Source organism: Fundulus heteroclitus, chromosome 14 (assembly GCF_011125445.2).
Source record: "Fundulus heteroclitus isolate FHET01 chromosome 14, MU-UCD_Fhet_4.1, whole genome shotgun sequence".
Taxonomy (NCBI): Eukaryota; Metazoa; Chordata; class Actinopteri; order Cyprinodontiformes; family Fundulidae; genus Fundulus; species Fundulus heteroclitus.
The window spans coordinates 18,710,127-18,722,327 of NC_046374.1; the positions used below are offsets into that span (position 1 = coordinate 18,710,127).

The 12,201-nt window shown below is 40.1% G+C and overlaps 1 protein-coding gene across 8 annotated transcripts in view; it reads right to left on the reverse strand.

Annotated features, from left to right (window-relative positions):
• Positions 1-3,940: 3,940 nt before the first annotated feature.
• elavl2 (ELAV like neuron-specific RNA binding protein 2) overlaps positions 3,941-12,201 on the reverse strand; it is a 53,955-nt gene continuing 45,694 nt past the window's right edge. For all 8 annotated transcript variants that reach the window (XM_036146477.1, XM_036146476.1, XM_036146472.1 and 5 more), the window contains one exon: positions 3,941-6,494. In XM_036146477.1, coding sequence (XP_036002370.1) covers positions 6,164-6,494 — 331 coding nt within the window. In that variant the 3' untranslated portion in view covers positions 3,941-6,163. The remainder of the gene's footprint in view (positions 6,495-12,201) is intronic.

Here is a 12,201-nt window from a genome sequence, read left to right on the forward strand (position 1 = left end):
TTCCCCAGCCACTTGGGCCAGCTCCTCCGGGGGAATCCCAAGGCGTTCCCATGACAGCTGACAGACATAGGCCCTCCAGCGTGTCCTGGGTCTCCTCCGGGTGGGACGTGCCCAGAACACCACCAGGGAGGCATCCTTACCAGATGCCCGAGCCACCTCAACTGGCTCCTCTCGACGTGGAGGAGCAGCCTGGATGGACAATAGTTTTCTAAAACTCAAAGCAGCAGAACTCTTCACCGGTCCAAAATCCCTCCTCCAATTCTGTTCAAAATGTCATCACTATTGATGCTGACAATGTCCCCCCCCCTCCCCCCTCCTCCATTCGTAACCTCGCCATCATCCTGGACTCTTCCGTGTCATTTCAAACATCTACCATATCACCAAAACGTCTTTCTTCCACCTACGCAACGTCGCCCGGCTCCGTTCATCCCTCTCATCGTGTCTGCAGCTGAAATCCTCATACATGCCTTCATCACCTCCAGACTCGACTGCTGCAATAGCCTCTATGGTCTTCCTTCAGTCATCTCCAAAAATGTATATACATACAAAATTCTGCTGCCCGCCAGCTTCACTGGCTTCCTGTCCAAAACCGTATCCAGTACAAGCTTCTCCTCACGTACAAGTCCCTTCATAACATGGCCCTTCCATATCCGACTGACCTCCTGAAACCCCCATCGCCCCTCCCACTCCCTCCACACTGCAGACACCAACCTCCTCACAGCCATCAGCCACACTAAAACCCGAACCTTAAGGGACGAGTCTTCGCTGCTGCTCCCACCCTTTGAGTTCCTGACGGTTTGGGGCAGTGAGTTCCAGACTCATTACAGAACTTTAAATCATATCTTATTAAAATTAGCTTTTCCTCCAGTGATTTGTTTGTATATTTCTGTTTGTAAAAAATTGTTTTGTGAAGCGTCTGAGTGTCCAAAAAAAGTGCTATATAAAGCTTGATGTATTATTATTATTGTCATTAACCACTATTTAGAGGACATGCTCGGTCACGCCTCTCAAGCTCTACAAGTCCATCTGTGGTAAGCTGTCTCACAACCTTCAAGCTAATGTTAAACGCGTGGTGATTCAAAGAGAAGTCAAAGCAATGTTATACTATCAGTCACTCATTTGGCCCAGGCACCAAGTAAAAAACAACTAGCTGCTGCAGCTAATGGGTAAATAGTCAGCAGGAACATTTGGAGAGAATGGTTGTTTTGATTTATAGCAGTTCCAATGATGCAAGATGTTTTGTATTCACGACAAAAAAAAAAAAAAAAAAAAAAAAAAAAAAAAAAGTACACATTTTCTTACCTGAGAAACTTTATGGCCACAAACCCATGCGGCCACCACCTCCTGTCTGACTCAAGAGCCATCACTCATCGCCGTTGCATGAACTGGGTGGTGTAGTTGTCCCTCTCAGCCTTCTTTCAGTTGTTCCTTTCCTTGAAGCAGGGACTCAAAACGTGTTTTTTTTTTCATATTTCTGGAAAGAAGTGTTTTGAACAGGGAGATCATCTCCCATTATATTCAGAAACCTTGTCCCCTCTTCCCCGAGTAAAGATTTAGGGAAAGTAAAAGTGCTCACTCCATGTTCTTCTGGGCTGCCAATAGACCTCATAAAAACAGACTTCATTCTGAGCCTTTAAATGGATATAAGACTTATATTGAACACAGCTATAAATGGCTTGTGTGGATCCAAAGAACTCGGTCTAACACCACTAACCAGATAGAAATATTTCTACATGGCAAATTTAATATCGTAATACAATACAGGCCAAATAATAGTCCATCTATCCATCCATTTTCCGCCCCGCTTAATCCCTCATGGGGTCGTGGGGGTTGCTGGTGCCTATCTCCAGCATTCACCAGGCCAAATAATCGTAAAACTGAATAATTTGTGTGGAGTTGAAAATCAGTGACCTTATTCACTGTTTAGGAAAAACAGTTGTGCCTTATTTAAGGACAAAGGCAGCAGATGTCGTACATGATGCTTATAGTGCATTCCTCTCTGCAATTAAAGTCTGGAATGACCCATTATTTTCAAAGTTGAGAGGCATAAACATAAGCAGCACAGAAAATGCCCCGCTCAGCTATAAAAAAAATAAAAAGCAAGACCCCAAATACTAAATTTAAGCTGCATTAACATTGCTTAATTTTGTTGCAATGCCAACAGTGGGCAATAAAATTCATTGTAGCTTAAGTGTCATGGTATGGGGAGGGTTGTCCTATGACGTTGTTGGGCCAAGTGGTGAATGTGGATCCGTCGAAGACACTGAAGTACTTGAATACATCTTTGTCTTATACTTTTCCAAATTGTGTTTAAGGATTTTACGAATTACTCTTTTCTAAACCCAGATGTTTGCCAACTGTAAGGGAGAGTGTTTGAGAGGGAGACTAAGCAAATAGTAGATTTTAATATTAAAATCATAATCAGCTTTAATCACAAGTTGTTAAACAAGGAAATTGACTCTGGTTCTGCTTCACTCAGCTTACTCATCAGATTTTTAGGTTTTCTTGTTCATAAAAAGGGATTAATGCCCTTCTAACTAACATTTTAGTTTGAAGTTACTGGACCAGCTACAGTGATCTCAAAGAGGTTTGACCTAGCCTGTTAATGGAAATCCTTAGACATCATTTCCAATAGTCTGAACCTCTTTCTGTTTGAGTAAGGCGGAGGTTTGCAAGAACTTGTCAAACCATGTTGAAGGGTAAACAGATGTTTCTACAAATACCTAAAATAAAATTAAGAAATAAAGTACAAAAAGGACGAGACATCAATTTATGGGAGCTAATCTGTGTTGGCCGGTGAACCTAATCTCCTTTCAACCAGGAGCGTGTAATCATTTCATACAGCTCAAATATCTGCCAATATGAGAGGAGCGCTCAGCTCAGATAAGAGCCGAATATGCCGTCACTCATCTCCCCGCATCTTTAAATCATCACAAACTAAACCAGCAGCCCTTCACTCCCAATACCAGCATTCTGAGGCTTTAAAAGCTACAGAAATAACTATTCTGGTTCCAAAAAACATTTTTCAGATTGTGAAAAAGGGAAGTGTTAAATATAAAAAGATTTTTAAGGAGCTACCATGGTGTAGCGTCTTTCCTCCTGTAGCTAAACAAAGCTACAAAGACTACATATCTGCTCCTTTGATGTCATTAAAACAGTGTTCCTGGTGTGAGTGGAACAGCATGAGATGGTTACACTGTGGGGGACGCCCATTTCTAAATTACCATTTCATCTTCGCTTATATTAAGATTTTTTTTTTTTTTTAAGATTTTCCTAGGGCTTCTACCTTCAAGTTTTAAGATCTTCTTAAGCAGCTGACCTGAGATCCAATAATCTCTTCTAGTTACTAAACTATGACTAAACACGTTCACTGAACTCAAACCCAGTAACTAGAACTGCTATAATTTTTGTTTTGAGAGATTGCCCAACAGTTCTGACTCATTATGTTCATGGAAGATGGTTAGAATTGGAAATATCACTTGACCAGTCACTGGACTCACCAATAGGACAATGGAAAGGGATCAAGGGAATTTGCAGATTTGTGCAACTCTGCCCTGATGACCATTTGTTTAGAAATGTCTTCAAAAGCCTGTCTAAACAACTGTTTTGGCGGTGAAAGGTGTTGGCTTGTCGCCACCGTGCCAAGGCCTGGAAGAAGATGCAAACCACCACTCAGATGAAGAGAAACTGGGGTGTTAAGGGAGTAAAGATGCATCGATCCGCTGAGTCTGGTTAGGTTTGCACCTTCAGTTACCCTGGAGACAGATCTAGACAGCTTTTTGATACCACCACCAATTAGAACCTCCATACGTCCAAAATCCTGGAGTTTTATTGGAGGCCTTGACTGGCCAACCACAAACTAGCATCTACAGAAAAAAAAAAAAACAGTTAAAAGACATTTAAATTTCCAGCTGCAGAAAGAACGATCTCATGCAATGCGTTGCCCTTCAATCTTATTTATTGATGTACTTAACACTGAAAAAATCCAAAGTATCCAAACACAAAGTAAAGAACATGTACATCCTCTTAAATAGTCAACAAAAAGATTTTCTGGTCCAAAAAGGCTGTAAACCAAGTCAGACTATACAACTTCAAATAATTATTCCCATTAAGTAGTGAGATAAGATGGGTTTGGAGGGAGCGGTTTTTCACGCCGGAACCGTCGGCAAAATCTTGCCGAGACCGAACCATCGTCGACAGGTTCTGAAAAGAAAAAGAGTCAAGTTGGCGAGTCGGGCGTGAAAAAAGTGCTCCCCGTCTCCCCCCTACAGCAGCAGGTATCACAACTCATCTTGACTTAAAGTTGAACTTTTACAACAACAAAAGGAGGAATAGATAAAGAAAAAAAAGCAGTTGCAAAGAAGTCTATAATGCATAGCACACTGCTCGTTTGAGGGGGGAAGCTGGACTCGCACTGGCTCAAACACCACGCAGGATGCAGGTGCAGCATTCAGTGCATGTTTCCAGATCATGTAGACGTTTGGACCACCATGATCTCCGTTAAGATTTAGCAGCCAATTTCTTTTTTTTAATGGTTTTTGTCATTGCTAATGCAACTGCGCCACTGTCCGTCCCCAAACATAAAGCAATATACACCTTTTTACGATTTTAAAAGACAGGTTATATGCATTACGTATATGTGAGTATGAAAGAAAGCAAAGTATTTCCAAACTGTGGTTTATATCCATTCTTTACCACATAAATATATATCTATAATGTTTATATATATTAAAAAAAACAAATGTGTATACTTTAATACTTTTTTTCCTCAACAAAGCAAGACTATCTACAGACCAAACAACCAACATATTTGATGCACTGAAATGCTAGTCCATAGGACGACAAATAAAAATCTTTTAACCTAAGAGAAATTTAAGGTTTCAAAAACAATATCTTACATAGTCTTAAAGAAAAGTAGAATAAATCACACTTTCTAGCAAAGGCTAACCTAAAACAAAAAAAGGTCTGTTTAATACAACGTAAAAAAAAAAAGAAAAAAAAAAAAAAGACTTATTTACACAGCTCAAAGCTCAGAAGTTATCCGTTTGATTCTTCCGACGCTTATTTTAACTGCGGCTGCCATCAGCTTGTCCACAATCTTTCATACAAAGTATGTAAAAACCCCCAATGGTCGATATTAAGACAAAAATCTGTCTACCGATACTATAGGTACGCCACAAAAACTCCATCTGAAGGAAATCTTACAGGAAGAACTGATTTTAAATCCCCCAGAACATTTAAATATCTCTCCTTACTGTGATTTTGCATGCACTTCTTTTTGCAAATAAATATTTTATTTTGTTTTCAAATCTAAATCGGAAAAGCGAGTTTGTAGTCGAGCAGACGATCGGGATGGAGGAGGACCCACAAGATGATTCAACAAATGAAACCAGCACGGGCGCCGATTCTGTAGTCTAAAGGTAATACAAAGATCTCAAAAGGTATCTTTTACATCATAAATCTCTCCAGAAACATCAACCACTGCAAACTTTCCGTTTAAAGTTCAAAAGCTCACAAGGTGTCATATGAAGATATTTGTCAAAGTATTCAAGTCAAAATATTTTGTTCCAGGTCCAGTAAAAAGTTTCTCCAAATTTTTCTTTTATAAAAATAGATGCTTTTTTTAAACCCACATCAAAGAGGTTCTTAGCTCTTTGGCAAGGTACTGCTTTAAGAATTTTTTTTGTCTTTATCCGTTAAGGTTTACAAGAAGCGACATTAGGCAGCCAACCAATTACCAACTTAGTACGATAAACTAACAGAAACAGCTCAAAATAAGAACTTGCTAAACCACTCAAAGCATTAACGCACCGATGGCAAATCAGGACACAAAGAAATACCACAACACTTAACCTTACAAGACTAACGGTGTCAAAGCAATGTGCCAGAAAAATCTAGAAAACTGTAGTAACCTTATAGGCCATCCATCAGTGAAGACCGCGAGAGACTCAATGTCAAGTTTTTAAAACCTGACGGGGTTTTTTTTTTCTGCTTCAAACCGATGAAAATATTCAAAGCGTAGCAATGGCGGAAAAAACAAAAACATTGTTGGACTCTAAATATTGATTCCAAAGCTTTTTTACTAATGTAGAAAGTTACGCACAATACGCTTCCGTTTCCCTTTTTCTTGGTGTTTTCTAGAAACAATCTCAGTGGGTTTTTTTTAGGCTTTGTGTGTTTTGTTAGTTTTGAACGAGACTTGCAGAACTCTGTCCCCGAGGCGGTATCCGTTCAAGCTGGCGATGGCTACGGCTGCCTCGTCGTAGTTAGTCATGGTGACAAAACCAAATCCTTTGCACTTGTTTGTGTTGAAGTCGCGGATGACCTTGACGTTTGTGACGGCGCCGAACGGCCCGAACATCTGCCAGAGGATGCTTTCGTCCGCGTCTGGAGCCAGGTTGTAGACGAAAATGCACCAGCCGGTGCCCGCGTGCCCCGGGATGTTGATGCCAGCCAGGCTGGTCACCCCGTCAATGGCCATGGGGGAGAACCGGCTGAAAAATACAACAATAAACATGATTCAAGACAAGACATCAGAATGGGAGCAGAAGAGCCTTTAAAAAGAGATCTGTGTTGATTTAAATGTGAGAACTCCACAGGGATCAGCCCCATCCACCCTTCAGCTGCAGTTACAACCCTCACCATTTGATTTCACTGCAACTAATAGACAAATATTAAATCCCTCAAAGCCTTCCTCTGCTGTAGAAAAAAAAAAGTATTAAATTATGAGTCATAATAAAATGTTGACCATTAGAGACCAAGCTACCACTTACCATAAAAATCCCAACTCTTAGCCTACAAAACCCCGTAGTTACAAAAACAAAAGCAGGTTTGGATTTGGGCTAAACTGTCTGGGTCCAGTATAAAATGTAAATTGCAGTTGATCGGGGGTGATCACAGGGTCTGAGGTTTTGGGGTTCTTAGCTCCCAGTACCCAGCCTTTGACTCTTGGCTTGAATGATGGATGTTTAGTCTAGCTGGAATAGAGTAACCTTTTCCTTTTTAAACTGCACTACAAGAGATTATCTGTCATTCATAATCTAGTCTCCACATGCACTAACATGCAGTTCCCTGCACACTTCAGTGACTTTCACCAGACCAAGACCCAAGGGTTACAACTTCACTGTTTAGGTACATGCTAGCTTAGCTTGTAGCAAGGTTCCAGCCCTTGGTTTTTCTCTTCTATCTGGGAAAGTTTCTCCAAACATTAGGTTCATCTTGTCTATAAAGAGGGTCAAATGTTTATGTGTGGCTGTTCTCCAGATGTTAGACTTTGGGACATCCAGCAGCAGCTTATATGGGACAGGTGAGCGGCTGCAGAGAGGAGACAGGAACATCTCTGTCCGTGTCCGTGAGTGTCTCTGCCTGTGCAGGAGGGAAGTGCAACAATTTGGCCTCATCTAAATGGGTCCGTTTATATAGATTTGAAACCTGTACTTTGTCTAAATCAATACTAAAAGAAATTATTCAATCATTTTGACAACCCTACCTATTATATACCGACTTTGGTATCACTTTAACTGATGTATAAAAAGAAAAACATTTAAAATAAACAGTGCTTAGGGTGGCAGGGGGAACACGTAAAGCCTGGTGGCCTGCCAGTTTTCTAATAGGGCGGGTTGGGATGGGGGGGAACCCAGCCTATGATGGCTATGATCCACAAACTTTAGGACTGTACTGGTCAAGCTGGTAACACTCTGGGATTTCAAGCCCATCCAAAGTAAAACTGTGGTTTCTGGCCATGAGCTTGATGAGAGTCTGTGGTTCGGTGTGACATCGAGTGCCGATTCTCGTCTGTCCCAACAGCAAACATCCACTTGGACATTTTTTCAGAGCTTTGTTCTACCAGCGGTCACAATGCAGTTTTCCCAGAAAATATGACCGACATATTTAAATCTCCTGAGAGACTACATGACAAATACACCGTTGTGTCCGTAGTGGTTGTTGATTCTGTTTAAACGTGGTGGAGATACAGAGATACGCCTCTTATGAACAGCGATTTGTATCCACAGATTATCTAAGATTAAACCAAGATTATTTAAATGGGGTTTGTATTTGCTGAATAAAGTGTTATTCTTATCTAGTGACCTCTGTATCTAATAAAAAATTTGCTTTCCGTTTGTTTTATGTTCAGTTTCATAAAAAATAATCTAAAGTTTACAGTATGTGTGTTCTGTTTTGCAACCCAAGTTAAGCCCAGCAGGTCTATGAAAATACCTAATAAATGGCAATCAAAGCCAAAGATGACTAAACGAAGATCTAATTATGACTGATTCACCTCAAACCAAACTCCAACCTCTCTTGTTCTGGCTGACAACATCCAAGCTAATCAGCCCCCTGCTTTGGGAGAATTAAGCAGGCTACTTCACCTTGAGATGGTAAAACTTTTGAATACACCATTTGTTGAATTTCTAAAATAGAAACCGAAAACTCAAGTCAATCAAAGTCAAAGACAGCTAAATGCAGATCTGTTTTCACAGTAACTCACCTCTTACCTCATCGCTTCTGACTTACAAACAGGTTAGTTCTCCCAAATCTGGTGATTTGTTCAGATCAGTCACTTTAGGGGAGGCAAATTTAAAATTCAACCCCGAACATGGTCCATTTTATGGAAACAGACATTTATGGGTACGATTTCTCTAAAGGTTTCACAATCCAGTCATAGGGTAAAAAATAAATTATTAATCTATGTAAAAAATTATAATCATTCCTTCATCCCAATGAACTGCATGCATGAAGCAATATTGATCCAAAACATGAAGGCTCAACACTCGGTGGGCGATTTTCCCGAAAGGCCAAACAAGTAACAGAGTGCTGGTCCAATAGAATAGACTTGAATTATCAAAATATAAATCTGGATCCAAGCAGCCATGAAATACATGTATTCTACACAGAAAAAATAAGCAATCCTTCCAACCAGTCCTTTGTGATAGCAAATTACACAAATACAATAATAATTTGATATGTGTAGATGCAAAACTGTTCAAGTGTGACAATTGGACAACCTCAACAATTGTGATACTTTTAGAACAAGCATTTTTGCAGCAATGTGAGGAGCGTTTGCTTAAAGTGAGAATAATTAGGGGGGTGAGAAAGTTCTTGTAGTATCCCTACCCTCTGTTTGGCTGCGTTACAGAGGCGCTCTAGGAGCACAAACTCCTGACCTCTTCATGACCCGCCGCCATCAGTCAGCGCATTCTGCATCATCCGCAACTAATATAAGTCTTTATATATAGAAAATCTCTTAGTATATTTAGTTAATGTGTCAGAAAAGCTACAATTCACACTTTCACATGGCTCATATCACTCACAAAGGAGCTGATATCAAAGCCTTCAGGTTCTGATACAAACTTTTGAACTTTATCTGTAATCTTTTGCACGCTATAATGTGAAAACAAAAATAAAACTAACCTTTGTTCATTGTCTGTTGTATTTACTCTTAGCCGGAGTGTCCAAAAAGAAATGCCACCACAGTAACACGCGGTGACAATAAATAATCTACGACTCTTAAATGGGATTAGTTTCATGGACAAGTTACAAGGCATTTCATTTCATATTTACCACACTAAATATGAAGCAAAATTATACATGTTGCATTTGTGTTTTTAACTTAAATTTATTTTTTACAACTTAACTGGATTTTTGCTTAATATGGCAATGCCCTCAAACTCCGACTTCTGCACAAGGTTCTTCAGCCTGAATCTCATAAACCATAATATACAGCTTTCTCCAACTGTTCAAAAAAAAAAATATAAAAAAAATGTAGCTGCTTTTTAAGCTTATGATTCCTAAAAAAAACAAAAAAATAAAATTTTCCTTGAAATCAAAGGCACAGCATAACTGAAAATAAATATCCCTTTACCGTTTGAGTTTTCGCCCGGACCAAAATAAAGAGGCAGAGAAAAGCCCCGGCCATTAGTGAGTGTGGTTTTGGGAAATAAAATTCAGAGTGCTTGGAAAGCCTATGAATTATTGCAGCAGGTGTCACATAGGATTAGCTGCTCCAGTTGGCCTCTCAGGGAACATCCACTGTGACAGGTGTGCTCACAGCATCAAGGACCCACAGAGAGATTTGGCAACGAAGACGTGCGCCAAGGAGCGACCAAGACATGGAATCAAAAGTGTATTGTTGCTGCTCCTCATGCCCCTTTGAGCTTTCAGAAAGCCGGACTTCAATCACACTTGAGGAAACAACACCAATACTCTGGCAGATCCTGAAAGGCGTCTGACGCAACCAAGTTTAAAACAGAAAAGGGCTGTCCATAATAGATCAAGGCAGGAAAAGCGGAGCTCAAAATATAGGTATGCAATTTTGTGCAATAGCAGGGGTGATTGTCAAATGTAGGCATTTGTGATGCAGACGACGCAGTAATCCAGACATGCGACATCCATGTGCCATCGCTCTGCATGACTGCGTTTAAATGAGCACTTGAGGATGAAATTTGAGACATTGCGCCGTTTCTAATATTCCTCTGACCTTTATCCATGGCGGCATCAACCTCCCAGTGAGCACAAAGGGATCGCAAAATGTCTGTTTTTGACTTCCTAATAAAATGACAGGACATTTGGTTATAATGAGATGCAGGATATGTGAGCACAAGATGAAAACGATGATATAATAATAGAACCCCGTTTTTGAAGAAATCTCTACAACTTGCTAAACTAATGGCTGAATTTTTAAATGCTGATCAAAACCAACTTAGTTTTAATGTGTATGAACCGTCTTCATTTTTAAAAAAAAAAAAGGTACATTTTCATTTTTTTTAACAAATGCCTTTTAAATTAAATATAGCAATTAGTGTGGGTTGTGTTTTAGAGCCTTGGTAGCCAAGTTTTTTTTTTTTTTTAGATTGGTAAAAATCACTAACTGACATTTGAGTTATATATTGTGAAAAAAAATTATTTTGCAAACTCAGAAATATTGCTGGATCCTTTTAATTGCAATCTAAACACATTTCTGCTCAAAGGTTCAGTCTTTTAAGGTGGAGGATTTTTCACCTCCACCGTCACCGTAGGTTGAGGGAGTCTTTGTGGAGCCGCATCAGTCTGAGCCGTAAGATGACTGAAGCCAATGCTACCGAGGCAGTGGAGGACAGGATGTGTCCACCTATACAGTATTTTTCAGACCATAAGGCGCGTTACATATTCTTCCAAGTGTGTAATATCACTCCGTCCCTCCGGTACGGTGACCAGACGTCCCCAATTTCTGGGGAATGTCCTCGTTTTGAATGACCTGACCCCGGCAAAAGCTGTCCCCGATTTCAGTGTATCATGGAGTAAAGAAAGTTTAGCGCAACAACAGGTATTTATCCGGTCCCGACGTAGTAGAGCTTTGCTGAAACGCATCTTACCCGCTCCGTCGACGTTCAAGTTCAGACAAAACAAACCAACCCCCAGGCAGAGATTCTGTGCTTAACTAAATCAGAGACGTCCCCAGTTTTCATCACAGGAATCAAATCTGGTCACCTTACATCGCTCTCCTGAGGGAGAGCTATCCGTCTCTGCTAAGAGGACAGAGTAGTTGGACTGCCATGTTTCTAACATAAGGCCAAAATAAACGTAACTTTTATACTGAATTAACTTACTTGGTTTATCATTGCTAGCGCATACTCCGGGCGCTGACTCATGCCTTACATGAATGCACTTCTAGTTTAGACATTACAGGCAGGCAGTCTTGTAGACAGCTCAGGGGTCCGATCAGGTAGTGACACAGTGAACCGTAATGCTCCGAATGTCCATTGAGTAGAGCGTCTTCATTGCTTACCAAAGTTGTAATTTTAATAGATTTCTGAGCACATTGTACCACATAAAATTGGTCAGTAGAAGGGTCATAGAAGGGTCTGAAACGTCGTTAAATATAGCGACAAAGTCAGACGGAGCTGCTTTTATATCCCACAGTATCAGAGCTGCTGACAACTGGGTGACATCACGAAAACCTTTGAACCAATTGCAATATTGATTTGAGATTCAATGCAAGACACCTACTGAAACTTTATTTCAACAAATCTGCACTAATTTGTCTAAATAATGACCAGGAAATGTAGACAACACTGTAAGACAATCATGTTAACAGTTTATTAGCAAAGAAAAAAAAGTCAATTTGGGAATAACTAAATTGTTTTCCCTGAAAAGTTCAACTTTAAACCTAGATATTTGTTCTCCTGTTGTAAAGCGGTGGAACCAAACTCCAGTCCCCAAGAG